General features: G+C 33.1%; 3 protein-coding genes across 5 annotated transcripts in view; all 3 read left to right on the plus strand.

Moving 5' to 3' along the window:
* The window catches only part of LOC111704341 (protein argonaute-2), a 17184-nt gene extending 8715 nt beyond the window's left edge, over positions 1 to 8469 (plus strand). Inside the window, exons 13-25 of the mRNA XM_023476568.1 lie at positions 165 to 200; positions 505 to 630; positions 1393 to 1504; positions 1970 to 2027; positions 2741 to 2816; positions 3124 to 3174; positions 3959 to 4069; positions 4552 to 4667; positions 5286 to 5386; positions 5541 to 5614; positions 5807 to 5895; positions 6457 to 6573; positions 8107 to 8469. Of these exons, the coding sequence (XP_023332336.1) occupies positions 165 to 200; positions 505 to 630; positions 1393 to 1504; positions 1970 to 2027; positions 2741 to 2816; positions 3124 to 3174; positions 3959 to 4069; positions 4552 to 4667; positions 5286 to 5386; positions 5541 to 5614; positions 5807 to 5895; positions 6457 to 6573; positions 8107 to 8254 (1215 nt within the window). The 3' untranslated portion in view covers positions 8255 to 8469. The remainder of the gene's footprint in view (positions 1 to 164; positions 201 to 504; positions 631 to 1392; positions 1505 to 1969; positions 2028 to 2740; positions 2817 to 3123; positions 3175 to 3958; positions 4070 to 4551; positions 4668 to 5285; positions 5387 to 5540; positions 5615 to 5806; positions 5896 to 6456; positions 6574 to 8106) is intronic.
* Positions 8470 to 10823: 2354 nt separating this feature from the next.
* Positions 10824 to 18837, plus strand: LOC111704334 (vesicle transport protein SEC20). Its single transcript, XM_023476559.1, has 11 exons — positions 10824 to 10919; positions 12053 to 12107; positions 12385 to 12432; positions 13120 to 13175; positions 13973 to 14000; positions 14336 to 14436; positions 15064 to 15136; positions 16008 to 16094; positions 16320 to 16409; positions 17613 to 17672; positions 17996 to 18837. Exons 1-11 carry the CDS (start codon positions 10831 to 10833, stop codon positions 18089 to 18091), a joined length of 783 nt encoding a protein of 260 aa, XP_023332327.1. The 5' UTR covers positions 10824 to 10830; the 3' UTR covers positions 18092 to 18837.
* A 2892-nt stretch (positions 18838 to 21729) lies between these two features.
* LOC111704337 (uncharacterized) overlaps positions 21730 to 25296 on the plus strand; it is a 23114-nt gene continuing 19547 nt past the window's right edge. For 2 of the 3 annotated variants that reach the window (XM_023476562.1, XM_023476563.1), the window contains exons 1-7: positions 21891 to 21994; positions 22076 to 22139; positions 22924 to 22971; positions 23110 to 23178; positions 23713 to 23771; positions 24081 to 24128; positions 24831 to 24923. In XM_023476562.1, the coding sequence (XP_023332330.1) occupies positions 21906 to 21994; positions 22076 to 22139; positions 22924 to 22971; positions 23110 to 23178; positions 23713 to 23771; positions 24081 to 24128; positions 24831 to 24923 (470 nt within the window). In that variant the 5' untranslated portion in view covers positions 21891 to 21905. Of the gene's footprint in view, positions 21801 to 21890; positions 21995 to 22075; positions 22140 to 22923; positions 22972 to 23109; positions 23179 to 23712; positions 23772 to 24080; positions 24129 to 24830; positions 24924 to 25296 lie in introns of those variants that run through there. The other variant, XM_023476564.1, reaches the window with a different exon arrangement.

Consider the following 25296-nt stretch of genomic DNA (forward strand, 5'->3'; position numbering starts at 1 on the left):
ATAATAATCTATTTTAACATCTTACATTTTTACCTTTAAAGGGAGTGTTTGCTAGTAAACTAACGGCAACATCTTGATTATCAGAAGATAGTTTTGCTATTACAGGACACACTCCGAAGTTTTTAGAATTAAAAAATATATTTTGAATCTCGAATCGTGTTCAGGAGTTCGGTCTTCATATATCTAGAGAACTAATGGAGGTCGGTATTAAATTTAACAATTTTATAAAATATTTTAAATTCCAGTTCGTTGATTTTTATCCTTAATGGGGTGGTGACCTGTGTCATTAGCCTAGCCCTTTTTGGTTCACAATAGGCTTGTGTCATTTATTCACTAATTCATTAATTTCCGTCCTTTGTTAGTTATGAAGAGGACTTGGCCCCGATTTCACGGAATGATAATTGATCTTTAATTTATTGATGAAACAACAACCCATCCTTGTATTATATATTTTTATAATTTACCACAGGACGTAGCAATATTTTTCTATCTACATCTATCTAGGTACGAGGACGTGTCCTGCCCCCTCCTAAACTACAGTATGGAGGACGCACCAAACAACAAGCTCTACCCAACCAAGGAGTATGGGATATGAGGGGGAAACAGTTCTTCTCAGGAGTCGATATCAAGGTGTATATAAAATTTATTAAGTGGTNGGGTCACTAGTTTCTCTTGATTTGAATTTAACTTCCAATAAACATGGGAATTAATAGAAGGCTTGATTTTTAAAATTTTATAAATGACAGTGTGTTTAAAAAAAATATTGCAGGTCTTATGGGCCTCTCTAAATGTGGTTCAGCTTCTACTTATTTTTAAAATTTAATGTGTGAACAAACTTGTTTCATATAATGATGTGGAATCCAGACAAAGTTCTTTTTATCTCCAACAATTTGAAGCTATGGCCAGACTACATTTCCGAAATCCCGAAATATAAAATTGTGTTAATCATAACAAAGAGAACATAGAAATCACTTGATTCCCATGTTTATCGAGACACCTTGTCCTTGTTTTTGACGTGAGTAGATAATTCCATTGGAAGTGTGTGCTCCCACAAGCGCCGGCTCACACCATTGCACGATGTCGTTCTGGTCTTATGCATTTGTATACGAACGGGATCTGTCTGTGACCTTTAGAGGTTGCGTTCAGTCATGGACCCTTCTGTACACTCACTCTTAGATTCCTAATGATCCTGTCGGTACCCTAGTATGTCGAGATGTTCAAGATGGTTTTAAGATTGTAGGATGTTACTGATAATTGATTTCATTCATTCATTACCTTTACTTTTTTCGATTTTCATATTATCCAGTTCAGCCTTTGTGTACTCATTAAATTAGTCTGACTTCTACATAGTATTTTTGTTTTAATGAGCCTCAATTGTAATATCTGTTTAAGGATTGGGCAATTGCTTGCTTTGCTCCTCAGCGTACAGTACGCGAAGACTCCCTACGTACGTTCACCCAGCAGCTGCAGAAGATCAGTTCCGACATGGGAATGCCGATAATAGGTAAACAAAGGGGCATTAGCGTATGACCTCTGGAAAACTAAAAAATAAAAAATATATTTCGATTCAAATGTTCGGCAAGATGAACCGAGTGTTAAAATGGGATTCAACTTTCCATGTGATAACATATTAAAGTTTTATTTATGAAATTAAAATCTAAATTGTACAGTTAATTAATTTGATAAGTCTTATAGTATCCATCCATTATTAGCTATAATGCCTTTTCCACCCCAATTTATCAAAGTTATTTTGGTTTTTAAGAGTCTGATATGGTTTGATTCGGTATGTAGAACATTACGACTTACTAATCTAACTTATCCATACAGAAACCTAATTTGTTATGTCAGAGATCTGTCAAGCTAAACGTTTAATTCGAATAACAAATTACAAACTGGGAGAACCGAAATATATTTGCTAATCAAAATATGAACATGATAAATCAGACCTGCGATATGAATATTAATTTAGGACAACCCTGTTTCTGTAAGTATGCGGGGGGAGAGGACCAAGTAGAACCAATGTTTAGGTGAGTCTTTCAATATGCCCTTAGCTGTAAACTGTGGATATCGAGATCAATATTTGATCTTCTCTTTTCTTACTGTTTGATATTAAGAGAAGTGTCTAAAATTCAACCAATTAGAGTGTCGTTTACAGAAGCTGTGAAATTTTGCGCGCAACCAATTTACTAATTTTTCCGCACACTCATTGGTCGGATCCTAGTTGGAATATTCAAAAGGAGAGAATAAAGCGCAACTCAAAAGTTTCCACATTTGATATTCAGATAAAGCGATCAGGATGAAGGGTATCCAATTCGATAGTTCCCATTTCTGGTATTTTTCCCCTTCAGAATACCCAACATGGCCTTAGCTATTTTTTTTAGTATTTTTATTGAGTTCTGTATCGATTGAGGTTAACTGATCATATCAACGTTTAGCTTAAATCAGACAGGGTATCCCACTCCATATTGGTTAAAATATTCATTGGATTACGATACATGACTGGCTAAGTTTTTGAAAATATCTTTTATATAAAAAACGTTATTTCTAGCCTAAGGGTTATTACTCTATAATTAGTTCGTATACCCTTAAAATCGGTGTTCTCAAGATCACTTTCCATAGCACCCTACTAAGTAACTTCATATATACAGATAGATCTACATATACATCTAACAACGTCCATTCGTCATCTATGGAGCGATTTAGCGATATACTAAGCAATTTTATAACTATTTTTTTCTAGGTTTCTCAAGACCTCCTTCCCTGCTCTACAGCTAGTTGTTGTTGTTCTACCTGGCAAAACTCCAGTCTATGCGGAGGTGAGACGCCATTTTGTTTTAAGGGATCGGTCATTTTGTTTTAAGGGATCGGCCATTTAATTATTGAAGGGATTAACCATTTGTTTTAAGGGATTGACCATTTGTGTTTAAGGGATTGACCATTTGTCTTAAGGGATTGACCATTTGTCTTAAGGGATTGACCATTTGTTTTTAAGGGATCGCCCATTTTGTTTTTAAATGGATCGGCCATTCGTCCATGTTTTTTTTAGGAATCGGCCGTATTTTGATTTTGAAGGGATTGGCCAATATGATTTTAAGAAACCCCATCTATCTTTTGTATATTAAGGTGAAGAGAGTTGGAGATACAGTCCTTGGTATGGCAACTCAGTGTGTCCAGGTCAGTACATACAAGATACTACTTATAATGATAATACAACATGAATCATGTTGGAACGTTCACTACATTTTAAACTAACTAGTGCAATTGAAACATTGACTTAGGTACTAAGCTGTTAAGGTTCTTCATAAGTGCTAAGTATATGGCATATTGGTAAGCGACCTTTTGGGTCAATTTACAATGGGGCACCAATTGAGTTCAACAATGCATGGGACTATTCCTTTTTTTTACCTCTGGCTGGGGTTTTCCGTCAAGAGCACATAAGGCCACTGACAGTGCGCTTCCGCAAAAATCATTGCAAAATGCTTTGCTAACAGCTTATCCTGGCCATATTCCAGCATATACAAGCAGGATTAGTCAGAGGGGCGAGTTTCTGGAGTCTCTAGGGGCTGCAGAGGGGTGGGTTTCTGGTGTCTCTAGGGGCTGCAGAGGGGTGGGTTTCTGGTGTCTCTAGGGGCTGCAATCTGTTTAAGGATTGGGCAATTGCTTGCTTTGCTCCTCAGCGTACAGTACGCGAAGACTCCCTACGTACGTTCACCCAGCAGCTGCAGAAGATCAGTTCCGACATGGGAATGCCGATAATAGGTAAACAAAGGGGCATTAGCGTATGNAGGGGCTGCCTGAGGGGTGGGTTTCTGGTGTCTCTAGGGGCTGCAGACACAACATAGATAGAAGACTAACATTAAAGGATATTTTATTTGAATTGAATTTATTTGATTCGATGCAAATAAAATTAACCATGCACAAAATTTAAATATTTGAATATAAATATAAATGTTTCTAGGCTAAGAATGTAAACAAGACATCAGCGCAGACATTGTCCAACCTTTGCTTGAAGATTAACGTGAAGCTGGGAGGAGTTAACTCTATCCTTGTCCCGAATATCAGGCCTAAGGTATCAAGGATTTTCAAACTGAAATCTTTTCAGGGGTGTATAGTTTCTCATAAAAAAATTGAAATTTTTTTCTCCTTACAAGTAATTAATTTTTGCGCAATCCCTGTAAAATATGGTTTGATTTGATATAAGGTGTCAATTGCTAAATCGGGGAAAATAATTGAATTTTTTGGGGAAAAATTATCAAATTATATACCTGCGTTTTGATATCTTAATTTAGATTATTATTCTGAAAAATATACTCCCCTGAATCTTAGGAGACAGTAGAAACATTTGTGAATGCTCTATTTATTAGAACAAATGCCTCTATATCTCAAATTTTAGTATAATTTAGAGTAAATTAGTAAAAGATGATAAATTTAAGGGTACCTGCGGGAAAAGGGAAAAGGCTGTCTGTCAGTTGACTTAACAGATACCAAATTTTACTATCTATTGATTGATAGTGTTGACTTAAATACGAATCTATATTTATATTTGTTCAGGTGTTCAATGAACCTGTAATATTCCTTGGAGCTGATGTAACTCATCCTCCTGTAGGAGACTCAAGGAAACCCAGTATAGCAGCTGTAGTAGGAAGCCAGGATGCTCATCCTTCTAGGTAAATATCAAGGAAACCCAGTATACCAGCTGTAGTAGGAAGCCAGGATGCTCTTCCTTCTAGGTAAATATCTAGGAGACTGTAGGAAACCCTTGACGACCGAAAAGTCAACTGTAACGGACCAGAACGTGGTTTTGTCTTGGCCAACGGTTGGGGAAACTGCTAGTGTTCACGCTAGTAATAAATAAATAAACTACAAGGTTTCCCAATAAACATGACAATAAAGAGACGACTTTGATCATCTCTTATCTCTGTAAACTGTAATCAAAAATCAAGTGGACTTCAATAAAAGGTTGCACGATTTTCCAAGAGTAAACTAAACCGTTTAGTTCTTAATTTCTTCGCAAGTATTAAAATCACAACAAAAGCCGGTCAGACACCTGCCAAGACTAGGAATATAAAATTACATCTAGTACTATTTCCAAATAAACTGCGACATGAATGCTACAATAAATTTCATGAAGACATTTTTGCATTTATTTATAAGTAATTGTAAATTGCTTGTTAAATTGCTTGTGTTTTTAATATTTGTCCGTCCTTCAGCGGTTATTTTTGACGAGGGCTTAGTCCAGATTTCTTCGGAATACAAGCTGATCGTTTATTATTAATATTATCCAGGTATGCAGCAACTGTTCGTGTACAGAAACATCGCCAGGAGATCATTGAGGATCTTTCTGCTATGGTGAAGGAACATCTTACCATGTTCTATAAATCCACAGGTAGAAAATCATCTTTAAAGGGACTCTTAGTCTTATGTGCTAATTTATATGTTCAAGAAATAATTCATCTGAGGATAGATTGTGCCTAACACTTCTGATGTGCAAGGTTATCCAGAAAAGATGACCCGGTTGTTTAACTGTACTTTATGTTTAGGAGGGTACAAGCCCCACAGGATTATTATGTACAGAGATGGAGTCTCGGAGGGTCAGTTCTCGCAGGTTCTTCAGGTAGGGACTCCTTTTTNGTGGCATCTAATGACCAACTTTTGTGTGGATTTGTCAATTAATTGGTTTAATTTAAACCAACCTAGATTTAATAGCTATTAGTATAATTCTGTCTCAGCTATTCCAACTAGTTTTCTTTTCAATTTCGGGGGCGATGTCAATAAAATATCTTTGATAAATGAATGACTGGTTGCTTTAGAGTTTGATTTCTATCTGTGTTCCCACCAGGGAATCCAGGGAACTAGCAGACCCAGCCACTACCATGTACTCTGGGATGATAATAGGTAAACACATTGTACATGACAGCACAGTAAGGTAAAGTAAAGTAAAGTAAAGTGTCAAGTCAAGTCAAGTCAAGTCCTGCTGTGTCTAGAGGGAATGCTGCTCAGGCTTAGATGCATTAATATTCCTTCCAGAAAGTGCAGTATACTTGATTTGTAAACAAAGATATTAGATTTCCTCGCACACTTTTTATGTTCCATGAACTTTGCAGAGTAAAAAAATCTGTTCTGTCGCTGTCTAAAAAAATCTTGAAAGGGAGCTCAAGCCGGATTTCCAAATAAAGATGGAGAGGTGGTTTGTGATATTTTTAACAACAAAGTTTGTGAACTGAAATGAGCTGTACTGTGATGTACTGTACTGTACTGTACTCTAACTTGTATTTCACTGCTCTGTATTTATTTCAGATTGTGCGGTAATGTTCTTTTCTGTTCAATCACTTGTATTTTACTTTAACTTGAACTTACCGTAACTAAACTTGTTATGTACTATGTACTATATTTTTACCTGTAATTTAGATTGTACTGTATTTTAAGTTTTATTGTATTCTAACTTGTATTGTTCAGGTTTGAAGCTGATGAACTGCAGCAGCTGACCTATCAGCTGTGTCACACCTATGTACGGTGTACACGTTCTGTATCAATTCCTGCTCCTGCGTACTATGCACATTTAGTAGCTTTCAGGTTAGTTAAAAATTCAAATAATGATTTGATTTGATTTAATTTTTTTTTTGGGGGGGGGGGTTAGTTTTTATTTTACTTTTACTTTTACGCAATAAATTGATTCATATTTGTTTAGCACGAGTTAACTGCTATTAGAGAGGCGTGCATCAAGCTCGAAGCTGATTATAAACCTGGAATAACATTTGTAGTTGTACAGAAGCGTCATCATACCAGGTACACTTTTTATAATTTAAAACTTAGATGTCGTGAGAAGTGTAGGTTTCCAATCGAAATTCTGTAGCGTAGAATTGCGCGGAACTGTTTACGTTTTGTGCGGAATTGCGCGAAAATTACAGGGCCTGCAAATGCGCGCAAGAAAAATCCACTTGCGTTGAAAACCCTAGTATTGCTGTAAATCGTCTTGCTAACATGTTATAAAGTGCCAAGATTTCCTATTTGATTTTTTTAGACTTTTCTGTGCGGATAAGAAGGAGCAGAGTGGTAAATCTGGAAATATACCTGCTGGAACTACAGTAGACATTGGGATAACTCATCCTACAGGAACCATACTCATTTCTTTTTAATTAAGTGAAAAAGTGGTATTTTCCAGTATTAAGTTCATGGAGGTCAAAATGAAAGTCAATGACATCCGATCTTTGCGATTTAAGTTCAAGGTCTAAACCAGATAAGAGCTTTGGAAGATCGTGGGCCCTGGAGTGAACAGAAATGAAACACTGTCGTTAAAATCTTGTAAACATAACATAGCCTCTCAAAAATTAGGTAGCACCAAATGCGCCTTGTTTTGAAATTTCAAAAATGTGGTCTGTCGTTTTTGTAACTTAAGAATTGATCCTGAGATATTGAGAAATTAGTCTAAAATTAAAAGTATTGATTAAAACAAATGTTGTTTAAATCTTAAGTATCTCCGACTATCATGATACAAAGAAGGAGGCTAAATCTTAAAGACTTTAAATGTTTTTATTTATTCTTTTGACAAAAATTAACTTCGAAAATCAAAATCAAATACAAATTGTAAGTCCAGGGTCCAATGTCTAACATACTGCATGACACCCCGCCCAGAAAATTACATCAAACCTTGACTATGATATAAACATGGGCTCAACTTTAAATTTTAAACAGTGTTTCGAGATTTGAGCCACCGAAAAATTTGAATTGGTGAAGCGGTTCAGCTAAGCAGTTCAAATTCATTAAATTCGGCCTCTGCGCTTTTTGAATGATGCAAATTCGAATATCTGCATCCTGAGCACTGGAGGTGGGGNTTTTTACTTTGTTATAAAAATTGAAAAGTTCTAGGTGGAAAACCAATGTTCAGTGAGCCTTCTTGGAAGCGGATAGAAAGTATCCAGATTTCATTTCATTTAATGTTTTTTTTATTATTTCATTGAATATCATTTAATTTCATTTCATTTCATGTTATTAAATTTAATTCATTTGGGAAAATTTGATTTGCTTCACTTCTTATATAGTGTACAGGGTGCTAAATTTTTCAAATTTTTAGCTAATTTGATGATTTAACAGTGTTTACTCCTGTAGGTCCCGTTATCACCTGGTTGAAAAGGAACATGACAGTGGAGAAGGTTCCCACACCTCTAGCCTGGGATCAGAGGACAGAGCCCCAGCAGCCATGGCCCGGGCAATCACAGTCCACACCGACTCAATGAAAGTCATGTACTTCGCGTAGAAGATCGTCGTCATCAGGAGGTTTATGGAATCCTTCTCCCACAAATTCCATTCTAAATTTTATCATTACGCATTCATCTCATGCGTACATATGATTTACTAATTTTGTTCAAGCTGTTATACAATTTTAGACTTGTTGCACAATTATGGAATATTCCCGTTGTGCATTTTTGAAATAGTTTCTATCGCTAGGTCAATAAAATTCAAATTCTTCAAGGTCATGGTTCTCAGCTTGATTTATACAAGCTCCATGAGGACTAGGTTCTTGTCAATCCTTACCATTTTCTCGCACAGTGAACAGTTCACGTTTACAGTTTACAATTTACATTGTACAATGTACAATGTACAATGTACATGTTTTACATCAAGTATTTACATAGAACAGAATATTGAAACAAAATTTGTAATGTATTGTTACCACAACTTTGTTAACTCTCATGTTAGATCCTTGCACATTACGACCAGGTTTCTCCAGGTACATAGTTTAACATGCTTAGTTTTACACTGGGATCAGGGTGCTCCAGGTACCTAGTTTAATACTGGGACCCCGGACCAGGATTCTCCAGTACGAAGTTAAGCACTGGGACCAGGGTGTTCTAGGTACTAAGTTCAACTCTGGGACTAGGGTGGTCTAGGTACTAAGTTCAACTATGGGACCAGGATGGTCTAGGTACTAAGTTCAACTATGGGACCAGGGTGCTCCAGCAACATAGTTTAGCACTGGAACCAGGGTGCTCAAGGTACTTAGTTTAACACAGTGACCAGGGTTCTACAGGTACCAAGTTTAACACTGGAACCAGGGTGCTCAAGGTACTTAGTTTAATACTGTGACCAGGGTTCTACAGGTACCAAGTTAAACACTGGAACCAGGGTGCTCAAGGTACTTTGTTTAACAATGGGACCAGGGGGCTCCAGGTACCCAGTTTAACATTGCGACCAGGGTGCTCCAGGTACCTGGAAAAACACTGGAATCCTTCCTTTCTCTTCTCAGAGGAAGATGAAAACGTGGTTCAACTGGATAAACTTTAATCCAGATATGTATAGTTCTTCAGTCTTATGTAAAAATAGATTTTTTTCCGTGAACTCGGGTCAAATAATTTTTTTCTCGTCATTCTTTTGATGAAATATAAATTTTGACCAAACAGTTTATATTTAGAACAATATAAAAATCTTAATTGTTGTCAAAGGTTAGATTAAAATTGTGAAATATTCAGAAGAAATGAGGGGGAGATGTTTCTTTTCTTATTCTGCACTTTAATGGATTGTTAAACTAATCGGTAACCTAACTCTGTCTAATGCTGGAGCACTTTTCGTTATTCCTGAAATATGCGTCGCATATTATGCAACGTCTAAAATCCGAGATCTAGGATTCTTTAATGTCGTGACGTAATGGGTTGAAAGGAAGAACGAAGATATCTGCATCATTAATGATTAAAGTGACGGGTACTTAAGAATTACTTTGGTAATCCAATGAATAATATTTAGTGGCATCTAATGACCAACTTTTGTGTGGATTTGTCAATTAATTGGTTTAATTTAAACCAACCTAGATTTAATAGCTATTAGTATAATTCTGTCTCAGCTAGTCCAACTAGTTTTCTTTTCAATTTCTTATAAGCCCCCCCCCCTATTCCATTGTTATCATTGACATAACATTTTGAATAAATAGTAATGCAGCAAATAACACTTGCATTTCTAATGTTTTATGAGTTTCTAATTTAGGGGTTTTTTATTCTTTATTCCTAAAAGTGACCAATATAATTTTCAGAGTATTATTTTAATCCCATTTTGTATTCATTTCTAGACATTTTTTCACCCTTACGTCGAATAAATAGGCATAAAAATATTAAGTTTTTTCAATGAAAAAAATAGCTTTTAATTTCGTAAACAATTTATTTTGAGATTGTGTTTCTTCTTTTTTTTAATTTTTTGGAACGTTAGTTCCTTTTCCACAAATATTCTCAATGATGAAACAGCGCCACTTTTTCCAGGTTCAAATGTTAAAATAATAAAAAAAAACATTATCCTTTAATTATCTTATCCATTATTTTTGGGCTTTTTAAGATGTTCTGCTTCGAAAAAAGGTCTAAAAAGTGGATATAAAAAATTAGATGAAATTTGAAATAATTGTGATTATTATTTGTATGTTTTGTTATCATTATAAAATTTTTGTAATTTGTTGATTGTACTGTATAATGTAAATATGTGTGTAATATGATAAAATAACTCAGTTATTTCAATACTTTACAATTACATCGCCTTCAAGTAAAATAGTATTTCAGCAAAAATAAAGAAAAAATCTGGAAATAGTTTTCAAACTTACTTTTTTAAACTCTATAATAGATGTACATTCACTAGTTAGGATCTGGGAACAGTTCAACGGTTTTTCAACAAGTGTATTAGGGCACAATTTTTTAAATAACTATTTTGTGCTGAAATGTAGATTGCATGTATTTTCACGTACATATTTACATACCCTGCTCAGTGTTATAATGTGTTCAGAAATTAACATTGTATTTAGCGGAATTTTGAAATAGATTTTAAGTCCATTTGAAGGTCTCATTATTTCCAGAGAAGATGGCGGCTGTGAAAAACGCGGGAAACGAGGCAAAGACGACCCTGTCCGAGCTAGAAAACGATTTAACGAGATTTAGTGTTCAGATTAGGCACATCCCTCATCTTTGTGCCATAATAGAATTAAGACCTTTTAAGTAATACTGGGTTTCAAAGGTAATCACTAATCACTAACCAGTGGTTGGTAATTATAAAAAAAACTTTTGTTAATCTTAATTTTTCATGTTAGAGAAAGCTGAATCTTGAAAACGCTTGTTTACTATAGATGTCATTGAACTGATGATCAAACATATGGTTTATTTCCCCACGCCACTTTTCCCAAATTTCTTTCTACTTAAGAAATCCCTTTAATCACTGTTACACCTAAAAATACTAATTAACAAAAAAAGTTCATTAATTTGGATTTCAAATTTGGTATTGATGATGGTCAAAACCTCATAGAGTTAATAAAGTAAAAGTTCCACATTTTATTGAAAATATGTTTCGATCTGGGTTAACGATATAATAACCTTCAAAATTTATATAAGAAAGGTTAAAAATCCACTAGAAAATAAATAGACAAATTTTTTTTAAAGGGGTTGTCAGATGGAAAAAAGGAAACGAACTCGGATCATGATGTGTAAATAAGATAATTTGCAATATTCACTTCTGAATAATGTTTTAAGACAATTATTATTCCTTGAGATTGTTTATGTCATGAAGATTCAAAACAAACTGTTGATATGCTTAAGTGGTGGCGGTAGGAGTGGTAGTCGATCTAATTATCGAACTTTTTCAAAAATTACAATTATTATCGCAAGCCTTTAGATTTAGTCAGTTAGTATTTTAGTCTGTAAGATGTGCTACACACACTCCAGATAAACCTATCTATTTTTCTCATACGAATTAGCTAAAGTCCCCGGCGTTGCCCATGGAATTTAAAAAATACTCGAATTTTCCCAACAAATTCCAGCCAATTTAGTCCCTCCATTATAGCTAACATATACAGGGTCACCTTCAAAGGATTAGACTTTAAAGTTTAAATTCATGATTCCCTGGAACTGTAAACTCATTTATTTCGTGGGCAAATCATCATTAAAGCCATTAAAAGAAATTTAAATTAATTTTACCTTGAAATCATCATATGAGATTCAGGTCGTCTTTACAGTCTCATCCTTTGTGGGTAACACGGTATACATGAGCAAAGAGCTCTATTGGACAGAAAATTGAGGTTTGGAATCCATAGGCGGAGCATTCAAGATTTTACACTCTGCGCTACATTCAAGGAAATAGATGAACAGGTATCAAAGTTGAAACTGATTCCTAGGCTTACTGGTTCCTGGATTCCGGTTTTCCTGTTCACGGATTTTCCTCAAAATTCTCGAGCATTCTTAACTTTCATTTAGACTCGAATTATTGCTACTACAATGTCTTATATTTGAGCCCCCCCCCTTTACTCATATTTTATAACGTTAGTAGAATTATCTATGGGTTTCCAAACCAATTTTTTTCCAATTTCTAAAAATTTGGTTCGTTAACAGAACCTTTAAGACTCTATTGTATTGTGAATATGTTCAGAATAGCGGTGTGCGCGGTCTGATGGACAATATGCGGTCAACACTGGAGGTAGGGAGAAGAGATTTAAGCTCCCACGCGCAAATACAAATTTTGTAAGGGGGGGGGGAGATGGGTGAAATTTAACGCCTTAAAGGGACTGTAAAGGAAAAATGAAAGGGGGTATAGGCTGAAAGCTAATCACTTTAGCTCTTGATTGCGGCCCATGAAAGTTTTATCTGATGTTCCTGTCTCGAAAAATTGATATAAAACTGTATTAAAATTATACGAAAGTTCATATATGTAAAATTTAGAAAATCTTTAACTTAAATCACGTGACCAGAACTATCACCAATGGCAGAGCAGTATACTCGTCACGTTTCTCCCCCTGTATTACGTGACCACGTTACTGCACTGCCATTGATGAATTTCTGGTCAAGCAATACGGACGTATAAATAATATTATGATTTAAATCTTTAAAAAATAGAAATAACAAATATAAAATTAGAATTGGAGTAAACCTGAGTTATAGTTGTAAATCAGTTTCTCGAGATAGGAACATCAGATATAACTTTTATGGGTGATTAGCTTTCAGCCTATATCCCCTTTCATTTTTCCTTTACAGTCCCTTTAATAGAAAATTCTGAAGTTTTTCTTTTTATCGAGTTCACAATTTTAAGGTTGGTGTTTTTTAGTTTTTAACAATTTTTTGTCCCCTTTTTTAATAAACTATTATAATGTTTTTGTTATGTTTTAAGATAGTTGAGCGTCTAGGCAGAGAAAGTTTAGACAAAGCTGAAGCTGAAAAGGCCCGGTAATTATTTAATATATTTTTTCTTTTTTTAATATGCTATGTGCTTGTAGGGCGCTTCGCGCTACTTTTTTATTGTACTCCAATAAACAAAAATTTTCGCTGATGTTTTTTTAAATTAAAGGGATTTTAAAAGTCGTAAAAGTTGACATTTTTTTCCAGATAAAAATTGTCAATTTTGACCATTCATAAACCTTCCCTGAAACCATGTGAGTTCAAGTTCCAACAAAAAATTTGTGCCAAATCGGTTTAGCCGTTCTGGCTTTTATTGCAGCTACATACAAGCCAAAATATATATAAACTGTAAATGGACATTATTAACCACACCTTCCCTGGGGTCGTGGGAGTTGCCACAAAAAATATTGGCCCGATCAGTTCAGTCGTTTTGATGTTTATTGGATTCAGACAAACAAGTCAAATTTATTTACAGAAAGATGTCGGTATACATTGTTTTTTCTTTTGTTTTATGATTTTATAATTGTACAGTGTACAGTGTACAGTGTACACTATACAACATATAACGGTATTAAGTGTTTTTAGATTCAACTGTACTGTGTAAAGTGTACGTGTATGTACAGTGTACGGCAATATGAATTGTTTTCTAATTCTACTGCACAAAACCGTTTACATTACTTGTTGATATAAATTGTTTTTTAATTCAACTGTACTATAGTACAATGTAATCTAACTGTACACTGTACAGTATACAATGTACATTGTACATTACATGTTGTTATAAATTGTTTTCCAATCTCATATAAACAATAAACATTAAACAAAGTTAATTTCATTTGTTTCAGGTCTGTCTATTCAAATTATCAACAGCAGGTGATAAAATTATTATTTTCATATGGGAGGGAACCCAGCGCTGCCAAGATTACTAAAAGTTACAACAGCCGTTTACCCGCACTTGAACGATTTTACCGGAAAAATTAATTTTCACTATTAAAGTCGACCCACGCAACTTAGAATCTTGAAACCAAACTAAGAACATTCCCATGGGCCTTCTGAGTTCCTCAACCAAAATTTAAGACAAATCGGTCCAGAGGTTCATGAGTTATGATCGGACAAACAATCATAAAGACAGACATACAAACAGAGATTACAACATATAATTAGATTAGATAAATGTTAACAAATATTAATATAAGCAATGTTATTAGTTGGTATCTTGTCAACGGCAGTTCCGAATGGCAAATGTTTCCCAAATCGCAGATCTAGAAAACAAATCTTCCAAGGACCTTCTTGGACAACCTGATCTCAGGTTTAAAGTGAAATAATATCATATTTTTATTTTATCTCGTTTTTGATTGAATGCTACAGTGATAACCAGAGAAATATAAAATAGGAAGACGACTTTCAGAATCAAGATATAACTTATTAAGTCCAATGACCATAAGACACAGCAATTGTGTAGTGTAAACAGACCCATTTCACTAAATTTGTGATTTGATAAGAATCTATTAAAGCTATTTGTTTGGTAAAAACATCAGAGGTATTGCAATAATGTCGTCTTCCTTTTTCAGTGTTTTCTGGTTCTCACTATAATATTATTATTTATATTTATTGTGAAAAAAAACTTTTTTTGCTTCAACCTGAACCAGTATTTGTGGGTGGAATTTAAGGTGATAACTTGCGAATGAAACAAGCTAAGCGAACAGAGGCCGAATTTAAAGAATTTGAGCCGCGGCTTAAATTTGAGACGCGGCCCAAATATGGTTGGCTCTACTTAAGATTGTAGTCAATGTTTCAAGATCTAAGCCGGCGCTCAATTGAAACCGTTTTTTGGCTCAAACTCAATAAATTCGGACTCAGAACCTTTTAAAGGTTCAGTTTTCTTCCTTAAATTCGCGTGAACATTTGCAAAATGGAAAATATTTTGTTTATCTAGGCAAAGAGTTCGACCTTCTGGCGGGAAAGAAAGCTTGATATCTCAGCATAGCAATGTTACAAATAATCTAAAGGTAGAGTCAAACAAAAAAATCAGTTGTTTCCTTTTGTTGAATTTTTTTCAGTGTATTTTTTGTAGGTCACTATGTGGGTTTTAATTGAAAACTGTTATTTTGGTTATTGCCTGTTGCTTATTTTTTGTTTGTTGATGGATGTTGAAAGTTTAATGTTAGTTTTTAAGGTTTGTTTTGCTTGATTTGATTGTTTGTTTTATTTTTTTTTATATTAAGTTTTATTGTTTATTATTGCTTGTTTTCAAGATTTTTTTTGAATGTTTGGCTTTGGTTTTTTGTTTTAAGGTATTTTTATTGTTTTGGTTTTAAGGTTTGTTTTGATTGTTTGGCTTTGATTTTTGGTTTTAAGGTTTTTTATTGTTTTGGTTTTAAGGTTTGTTTTGATTGCTTGACTTTGATTTTTGGTTTTAAGGTTTGTTTTGATTGTTTGGTTTAAAGGAATTTTTGTTGTTTTGTATTGTTTGTTTTTGAAAATGGTTGACGGATTTGTGTTTGTTGAATGTCTTCGTCTTTGAAATGGGATTTGGGCAAGTTTACAATAGCTTCTAAATCCATGCTGCTTTGATTATTAACTTCTACGGAATGATGGTTGATCGCTTGTTTGTTTGTTTGTTTGTTTGTTTGTTTGTTTGTTTGTTTGATGAAGATCTTGACCGATAATAATTTGTCTTTTATAATTTTGATAATTGTATCACCCCTGCTCTCAAACTCCTTCACATATCCTACATACTCAATAACAGAACAAATTTAGTGCAAAGAAAATAGCCCAACCGACTTAGTGCTGTACATTTAAATCGGCACACCCGCGAAGTTGTTTAACTTAGGCTACGTAGTTCAACTAATTCTCACTATTGATTAACTTTGGTTCCAGGCTATTAGTCGACAGCTTGCAGCTACAGTGGAAAGATCCAATCTAACTGTATCAAACCTTGAAGGATCTTCTAAAACATTACAAGAGGTAACTTCATTGCAAAGAAGTAGTTGGCAGATGCCCAATGTAGGGGGGGGGGGTTCAAATTATCTATAATTGCGATTTCTCTGTAAAGATAAAGTTGCGGATTTATAGCAGATGAGACTCGCGATGGAAGAAAATTGTCATAATTCAACACTTTTCAAGACTGAAATGTATTCTTATTCATAAATGATTTTTCGAGACGAAAGATATAAGATGAATCATGTATAGGTAGATGAGGAGCATAGAAGTCTATCCGGGGTTATCGGTCAGTCCAAGAAGCTTATAACCAAGTATATACGGAGAGAGTTTACAGATAAGGTAATTTTTCTTATACAAGGATATCTCCTCTGGTAAATATGTACCTTCATGTTTTAGAAGAGCGTAAAGGCGTAAAGGGTGTCCCGCGAAAAATTACGGTAGCAAGATGACTTAACGGTCGTCTTTGATGTTTGAAATTACTTTAGGAATTTATTTGTAAACTTGATTTTAGAAGTTAGATTCTTAAATGAATAATTGCTAAATAACCTAAGTGCTGGTATTTTCAAAATGTGCATTTTGCCTTTTGCCTTTCAATCTTCGGTAAAATCAATAGCACAGGACAAAAATGCAGACCACATTTTGAAAAACCAGGAATAGGAGAATTTTGTGATTATTGATTCTAAAATCCTACGTGTAACTTTATTTCAAAGATCAAGAACGATCTTCAAGTTTTCTTTCTACTGCTACAGGGTGTCCCACGAAACATGACAGTTGGTTAATAGTTTTAAATGTCTTCTTCCATATTTATTAGATATTAAAGACTTTTTGCAGTTTACTTAGTTAAAAACTTTACTCAAATATATTTTAGTTAAAAATTAATTTTACTATAACATGGATGCCATAACATATTTATTATTATTCTCTTTGGCAAGAAACAACTTGACATATTATGAAAGAAGACATTTTAAACTATTCAACAACTGTCATGTTTCGTGGGAAACTTATTATGTGAATTAGAAATTAATAATATTCACAATTTATTTTGTTCACTGCTTTTTGTAAACTTAATTAATATTTTCGAATTTTGAAAATTCCGAGTTATATTACAAAAAAGGCTTTTTAGCTTATAAATACAGGGTTACCCAGAAAGTAGAGACTTAAGAGACGACTGTAGGGAATTCCTACTGTTGTGGCTTTATTTTGAAAGCTTCCCATGCATATTGTATATTGTTGTTTATTGTCATTGTAATTGTTATTGTTTGTAAACATCGTACTACACCTATAAATAGTCATGTACTCAAATATATATTCAGTCAAGAAAACCTTTACTGTCTCGCCTTAGTGGTGACTACGTACGCTTTTAAGCCTTTTCGCAACATTGAGCTTTGCAAAATCGTTAAATAAACAATTATAAAGATATATTTAGGGCAGTTGACTCACGTCTTCTTTATAGTTTCATCATTTCTTAGTAACCCTGTAGGTTTAAGTTTTAGATTAGTTTTGAACAAGTTAAATCTGTTGATTTGTTAATCTTGTGTTCAGGTTTTGATTATGTTTGCACTTGCCTTCTTCTTTGCTGTAGTCCTATATATTCTTCGAAAGGAAAAGATTCATTATTTAAAATATTATTAAAAAAATTCGGCATTATACGTGGTTTTAAGAAAGTTGAAAACTTTTGCTTAAAGGCAACATGAAATACACAAAAAATTTATAAAATTAACTGTTGTCTTCTTATTCCACAGTTTTATGAGTCTGACTGTGTTTCCCGTAAAAACAATTTACCCGCGAATCATTTGTTTAAATTAAGATGTAAAAATATGGACTTTCAAAGTATAATCTAAGAAAAAAAATTTTATTTTTTTATTTCTAATTACAGTGTTACAAAATTATTACTCCTTTTTAATATTGAATTTATTTGTTTGCAGCGGGTCTTTCCCAGTTTCGGAGTTCTAGAAGTCGTCTTCTATCTGATAGGTTCTCTTACTAATGGTATTGCAAACATACCAAATATGTTTAATTAAAACTATGCTAAATTTGTAAAAAAAAAAAAAAAAAGGAAAACGGGGAGAATTCCGGGGATGATTACATTTTATGTATTTTCATACAAAAACTGTTTATTAATTATTTATTCTAAATAATATTGCGAGGAATCGGAATTTTAAACAATGGCTTTTGTGCCAATTGTGTGAAATGTGATTGTCTATTCCTTGCGATTTCATGACTATTGATGTGTCTTCAGTCGGTTCGTTGCTGGGTAGTTTTTCCCTATATATTCTTTCAAGGTCAAAATGTGGCTAAGTGGAAGAAATATTTTTTTTAAATATTTCTTAACACTATGTCAAATGTTTAACTTAACAGAAGATGTGAAAAAAACGGCCAAAAATGATCCAAGAACGAACGTGTTGTAACAATCGTTCTTGGATTGTTTTTCAATTTTTTTAAAGATTGCTAGGTTAATAAAAGTAAACTTAGGAAGTTTTATTAATTTATTTTTAAAAACTATCTAAAACAATTAACACCACTGTTGAGTATTTATGACGACTAAATTAAATAAGTTAAATAAATGCAACGAGCCATGATCAAAGGAAAAGATTTAATAGAATTTTCCACTCTTTATACGAGCTCCTTCTATGTTGGTTATCCTTAATTTCTTATTAAATATATTTAAACTTTTGTATAAAAAAAATAGTGAGTTCTGTGTTCTCCGAATTATGTGATTTCATAAATTCTATCATATCTGTATTTAAATAGATTGTTACTTATTTCATTATTTTCTTTTTTTTAACTTAAAACGTAATTTTGGTGTCAGCACTTTATGTTAATAGGTCTGAAATAACGAAACGAGTAAGAATATTTCTGTTCATCGAGAGGCCCCCCCCCCCTCCCCTTTGGAAAAAAGTGCAACCTACAAAGTCACGCACAATTGAAAAACAGATATTTTGGATTGGAATCTCTGGACCATGTGCTGCGGCTAGGACAGGCCGCGTCCACCTTTTTATAAAGCTAGATTTTTGATGTTGCCATTTTTGAGTCGCAGGACAGGATGTATTGCGAGTTTTTCCTAAAATCACAGAAATTACTGAAGATTTCTGTTAGGCGTAGTTAGCATTGTTATCACGAAAACAATATTTGTGAATTTTTAAATTTCTAGTTTGAAAAATTTTAATTTACTTCACGTAGCACATTGTTTATCGCTTTTTAGAATTACTATCCTCAAATTCTTTGCATGTCAAGAATTAGATATTCATGTTTTTACTTTGAAAATTGGCTCAATTTAAAGGGAGTGTTCGCGAAAAATGATAGGGGGTATAGGCTTAATGCGATAAAAAAGCGCTTTTGATCGCTACTAATCTTACTTCTATCTGTTGCGTCTATAAGGACAAAATTGTTAAAAACGACTAATACCGAAGAACGTAGTGTCCATACAAATTCAGAAAGATGCAACATACGACTTAGACCGTAAAGAAATCTATTTAATTTTAAACAAATCATTCAAATATTACAACCTATAGTCATCGATTATCTTTCGCCACATTTGTATATAGTTGATTTTTCATAATATGTTTTCATTTTATTTTTTAAAATAATATTCAGATTACAACTTGTTTTCGAACATTCCTGGAAAATATTAAAATGTCGTCTTCATTACCAAAAATCCTCGAAACAGGAATAAATGTAACTCTCAGATCATAACAATTAAAACAAATTATGAAAAATCAACTTTATACATATGTGGCGAAAGATAATCGATGACTATAGGTTGTAATATCTGAATGATTTGTTTGAAATTAAATAGATTTTTTTACGGTCTAAGTCGTATGTTGTATCTTTCTGAATTTGTATGGACACTACGTTCTTCGGTATTAGTCGTTTTTAACAATTTTGTCCTTATAGACGCAACAGATAGAAGTAAGATTAGTAGCGATCAAAAGCGCTTTTTTATCGAATTAAGCCTATACCCCCTTTCATTTTTCGCGAACACTCCCTTTAATTGGGGTTACTTTATAAAAGTGAATTGCGTATTTCTGCTACAAAAGCAAGGGAGAACATTTTAAAATGACATGCTCAATGAACAACGATATCTCCCACAATGTTGATTCAGATAAGGGTTTAAAGTATTGTGAATCTGGCATGCCCTTCTCTTTTTTTACAATTAAAGTCCCTTCTCATACTTGCCAGATTACTATTAATGAAATTTTAAATTATTTGTTTAATAAAAAAAGAGATTTTTATAATGTTCTTTTCTAAGCCTGTGATATTAACTTGTATTAATTGTATTTTTACGATTAAATCAAGTTGTGTTAAATCGCCTGTATTTAAATTAGTTTTTATAACAGTCAGTTGAATTTGTTAACTTTATGCATTAGATAAGGGGGGAGATTAACATTGAATATTTGTTTTATTTTATTTCTAACAAAACATTCAAAATTCAAGAAATTATGTTGGAATAAATTTCTGTTATGCTCTTTTTAACAGCGGTTTATTGATTTTTATGATAATCTAACCTGCACTAATATTGTAAAAAGAAAAGAAAATACGAAAATCCTCATTACTTCACTTCTAACCTACGTCAAATCCGCTATACTACACACCCTAGACGGCCTACTAGCCCTTTGTTTTACAGCTGCTAGATGGACTTGTGCCCGCAGCGCCTGGTCCCCTAGCCTGTCCTAGTCGCGGCTCTCGGCCCAGCAGGGGGAATGTTGCGTATAGATCATGTAACATTACTCGTTTAATTCACTCCTAATTGTTGCTCTATTTGTGAACATTTTCTCTATAGTAAACCTTATGATACAAAATAAACGAAGTTCCGAATTTTATGATATTTTCTTGTGGATTTTTTAAAATTTTATGAAAAATCGATTTTAAGGCAAATTTTTAAAATCCTTCCAATTTTTCGGGGGGGGGGTGCGTCCCAACTTATCTGATTCACTTAAATATGGCGTGTTAAAATTTTCCCCTGCTGACGCACATTTTGTTGTATCTTTTAAACAAATAGCATTCTCCCTGTTATCTTTCATGATAACACTTAAGAAAGACAAGGTATGGAAATTACCCACCGATGATTTCTTCTTCTGAAGAAACTAATTTTTTTAATGCATCTCAGAATCTCAGGAGTTGAACGATATATATAAGATATCTATCTGATGTTCCTATATTGAGAAATTGATATTAAATTGTGTCAAAATTATACCGAAACGTATATATATCAGATTTTGTATTAGATTCGTAGTATTATAAACAGACCATATTCAACAACTACGCAACTAATCTGAAAACAACGATTTCTCAGAGAAGCCTGAGAATCTCAGATTTGCTCCTGTTAACATTTTTATTTTTTTATTTTGCATTTTTAATAGATATATTTGATAATATTATTACATATAGTCCGTAAAGTCCGTATTACGTCACCGGAACTCCCACCAATGACACTGTAGTATACTGGTCACATGACAAGGATACTGCATTGCCACTGGCTGGAGTTCTGGTGACGTATTATGGACTTTATGGACTATACGTAATAATATTATTAATTATATCTATTAAAAATCAAAAAAATTATGATGCCATGACGTCCTTAGAAATATGAATTTATACTTCATTCGTCTATAATTAGCATACAAAGGTAAAGAATTGCTGCCGGATGTGAAAACGGATGTGGGTCGGAGTCTAAATGGGTAAGCGCATGCCGCAGGTACCATTTTGTGACATCATTTCTGGGTTGTGGAGGTAAAACAAGCCTTGCCATGGGAGTAAGGACTCCCATCGACGGGATTTGCTTCCATTTTTTAAATTAATTGATAACATTATTTGTTATGTAATTTGTTATTTTAAATGTCAACTTTTGAGAATCAATTCGTCGCTGTTTTATACAAACCTTATCTTAAGTTTAATTCCGTAATTCAGTTCCATTTGGTTTTCAGGTATGTAAGGTCTAATCTTTAATTTAAATAATATTAAATTCTGAAATGGAATTTGAACTTAAGATAATCATTATTTTACAGGATGGGCGTGAGATTAATTTTGCTTGCCAGTATTGTGGGCTTAACTTTATCTGCAACTACTCAGGTCTGTTTCTGTCCTAAGTATTTTCATTATATATTAGACGTAACTTTAAGCTAACTTTTATTTATAGATTACCATTTTACACTTATACCAAGGATGCGCTCCAGTGTACGGAAAATGACGACATTTTCTGTACATTGGAGCGCATCGTTAGTAACCAACCTTATTATAGAATATTGCTCATATCGATACCTTTCAAACCTTTAACTGAGTAAAAGTGAGGAAGATATCGTCATTTCTCTGTTAAGAAAAGTTTAAATTTTGACAATTTCCTTCCATCGTCTTAGCTGCTATAAACCCACAAGTCACGTTTACAGAGAAACCACGATTGAAATAAATTTCGGACATTTCACGACAACTTAAATAAACAGATCGGGTCATTTGATATTATGTCTACAGTCCCTTTAAAATGAGTTTGGTTTGATATTTTATCTTAAACTTGCTGTATATAATAAGCAGTGAATATTTAGAAAAAGACCATACGCCTGAACTTTCTAAAATACAAATCCATATATTTTGGAGTCCAATATATAAATTTGATTTTTTTTGAAAATCTATGGATCTAACCAATAAGAAGTTAAGAAAAATCTGTTCCCAGCCAATGAGAGTTTTGCTATAGACTTTTGTGGTAGATTAGCGCTTTCTTATTCGTTCCAACCTATTTATTTCTACAACTTTCTCTTAAAGAATTTTTAATTCTGTGAAGTAAGAAATTTTTTAACACAAATCATGCCCAAAGAATCTTTTAAGATTAATAAATCATTGTTTATTTGTTTTATTTGCTCAGGGTCCAGAATCAAATTGTCCTAGAGCAGATGCATGCAGATCTGACGAGGTAAAAATATGAAGATTCAATTCAACGATTTTACCCTTTTTTGTAATAAAAACCAGAGGTGTTATCTCAGTTATGGATTTTTATAACTGTTAGGTTCATTTTACAAAGATTTAATTATTATTTTTTTCCAATCTGAAGTGTTTTCCTCCTGAATGCAGCTGTTCGGGAGCAGAGCCAGTCCTAGAAGATAGAGAAGACAGACCACAGGTAGGGAGGGCATCGTTTAGAGGTTCGTTGTTTTTAGTTTTTTTGCCTTTGTTTTCCTTCAGGGTCCAAATTTGTCACAGGGCAAGAAAAGCAATTATTTTTGAAATTCTAAACATGTGTTTTTATATTACAATATTCCATATGTTGACTCTGACAGAAAATGAAGGCAATAACAAGCCAAAAACTCTCTAAACTTGAACGTTTAAGAAGTAGTTTTAATTTGATTTTTAGGATGAAAGTATAGCAAAGTTTTGCTGATGTCGACAGTATTAATGTTTTGAAATGTTTTAATAAGTTTACAAAAAAACGATTCAAAACGATCCTGAACGATCCAAAACGATAAAGATCACCACAAAGATGGGCATTTGAAGCTCCGTTTTTTCAAATAAAACTTATCAAACATAAACATTTAAAAATATATTTTTGTGAAGACTATTTAAAGTTTAAAAACCTTTAACGTTAAAAATTTACAATTATTTCATTATTTTAAACATTTTTTTTAAGGTCTTTTGGTGACTTTTTAATTATGTTTAGATTGTATATTTAACCTATGACGATGCATTTAGTGCTTATGCAGAGGAAAATTTTTACAGGAAAACCATTGAAATGTTTTTTTTTTAACTAGACTTTATTTTTAAAAGTCTTTATTTTCTTTTTATTGAAAAATCGAAATTTTTATTTAATGTTTTGTTTATTTTCGACCAGCCATAGACTTTAACTTCGGTCATGTGATTTACAACAACATTTTGGCCTGTTTTGTTTCAGCCGTTTGGTTCGGACAATCATTTGATACAAACAAACAGACAAGCTAAATATATAAAGAAAAATTTAACTATGATTTGTTTAATTAGATCATATTACTAATTGTAACAAATAGAAATAATCAACGGTTTTTGACTCAGATCTCTCTTCAATGGAACTTTCAAAAATCCAGACGGATGCGACATTAGGAATAAATAGATTTTAAAAAATTTAGCAAATTTTTTATTAATTCATTTATTTAGCCAATTTATTATTTTTTTCTGAGTTGCTATAAAGCACAAGAAATTCAAATTATCTCATAATGCTGATGTAAAATCATTTTGATAAGACACTCACACTAATTTTCTTTATTACATTTAGCAATGTTGACACTAAGCATATCTCCAAAAACTCTGAAATTTTTTATCTTTTAAAGTACACAAAAGTTTTTAGATAATTTACTTAGGCCTGTTTTTCATAATTCCAACTCAAAATGTAAAAATTGGCTGAAAAATTTAATGAGTATTTTTGCAAAGTAAAGCTAAAGTTGTTAAGAAAAAATTAATTATCAATTACCGAATTATTAAATTTCTTATCTAACTCAATATTTTTGCATCCCTTTGTATTGTTACCCTCAAAGGATGCTACTTCTGTTAAGTCTATGAATTTAACAATCTGAAGGTTTTTTTGGTGTTGCCTTGCAGCCTGTAATTGATAGTCTTTGCAAAAACAAAACAAAAAGACAGGGAACCTTGAATGGATGGAATAATTGATTTAATAAATTCTTTACAGTCGTCTCGTAAAGGCTTATTCTTTGCGGGTAACCCTGTATAAGAAAAATATTTATTATTTAAAGAATTCAATTGCAGTTTTAATTGAGAATAAATTGATTTTACAATCTTATTTTGAAGAGCAACACACTTTTTGACGGCCCAGTATACAGATTACACTCTAGTCAACAAATACTGGAAAAAGGGTCATGAAATGGCCTCACATAGTATCACGTAAGTTCAATTTAAGAAGGTTATCGAACATAATAAAAGGGACTGAATGCGTACTTTAAAGTGACCCTCCATTTTTTTAATTTTAAACTTTCTCTATCAAAATGACTTGCAGATGTATAAATCTGACAGTAAAACTGTGATTCCTCACGTATATAGCTGAAACTGTACTGTTGTGAATAGGATATGCCACTCTTAAAATAGAGACTAAAGTCCCTTTAAATTCTGCCAACGTTAAAACGTGCAAAATTTTCAAGCGTGGCTTTTTTAATACTTTTTATAACATTCCCCCTTTTTCTAGGAATAATTTTTTCACAATATAGCGGGGGAAAACTCAGAAGACATCTAGGGAAAATAAATAATGGGAGGGGGGGGG

This window comes from Eurytemora carolleeae, unplaced genomic scaffold (assembly GCF_000591075.1).
Source record: "Eurytemora carolleeae unplaced genomic scaffold, Eaff_2.0 scaffold480, whole genome shotgun sequence".
NCBI lineage: Eukaryota > Metazoa > Arthropoda > Copepoda > Calanoida > Temoridae > Eurytemora > Eurytemora carolleeae.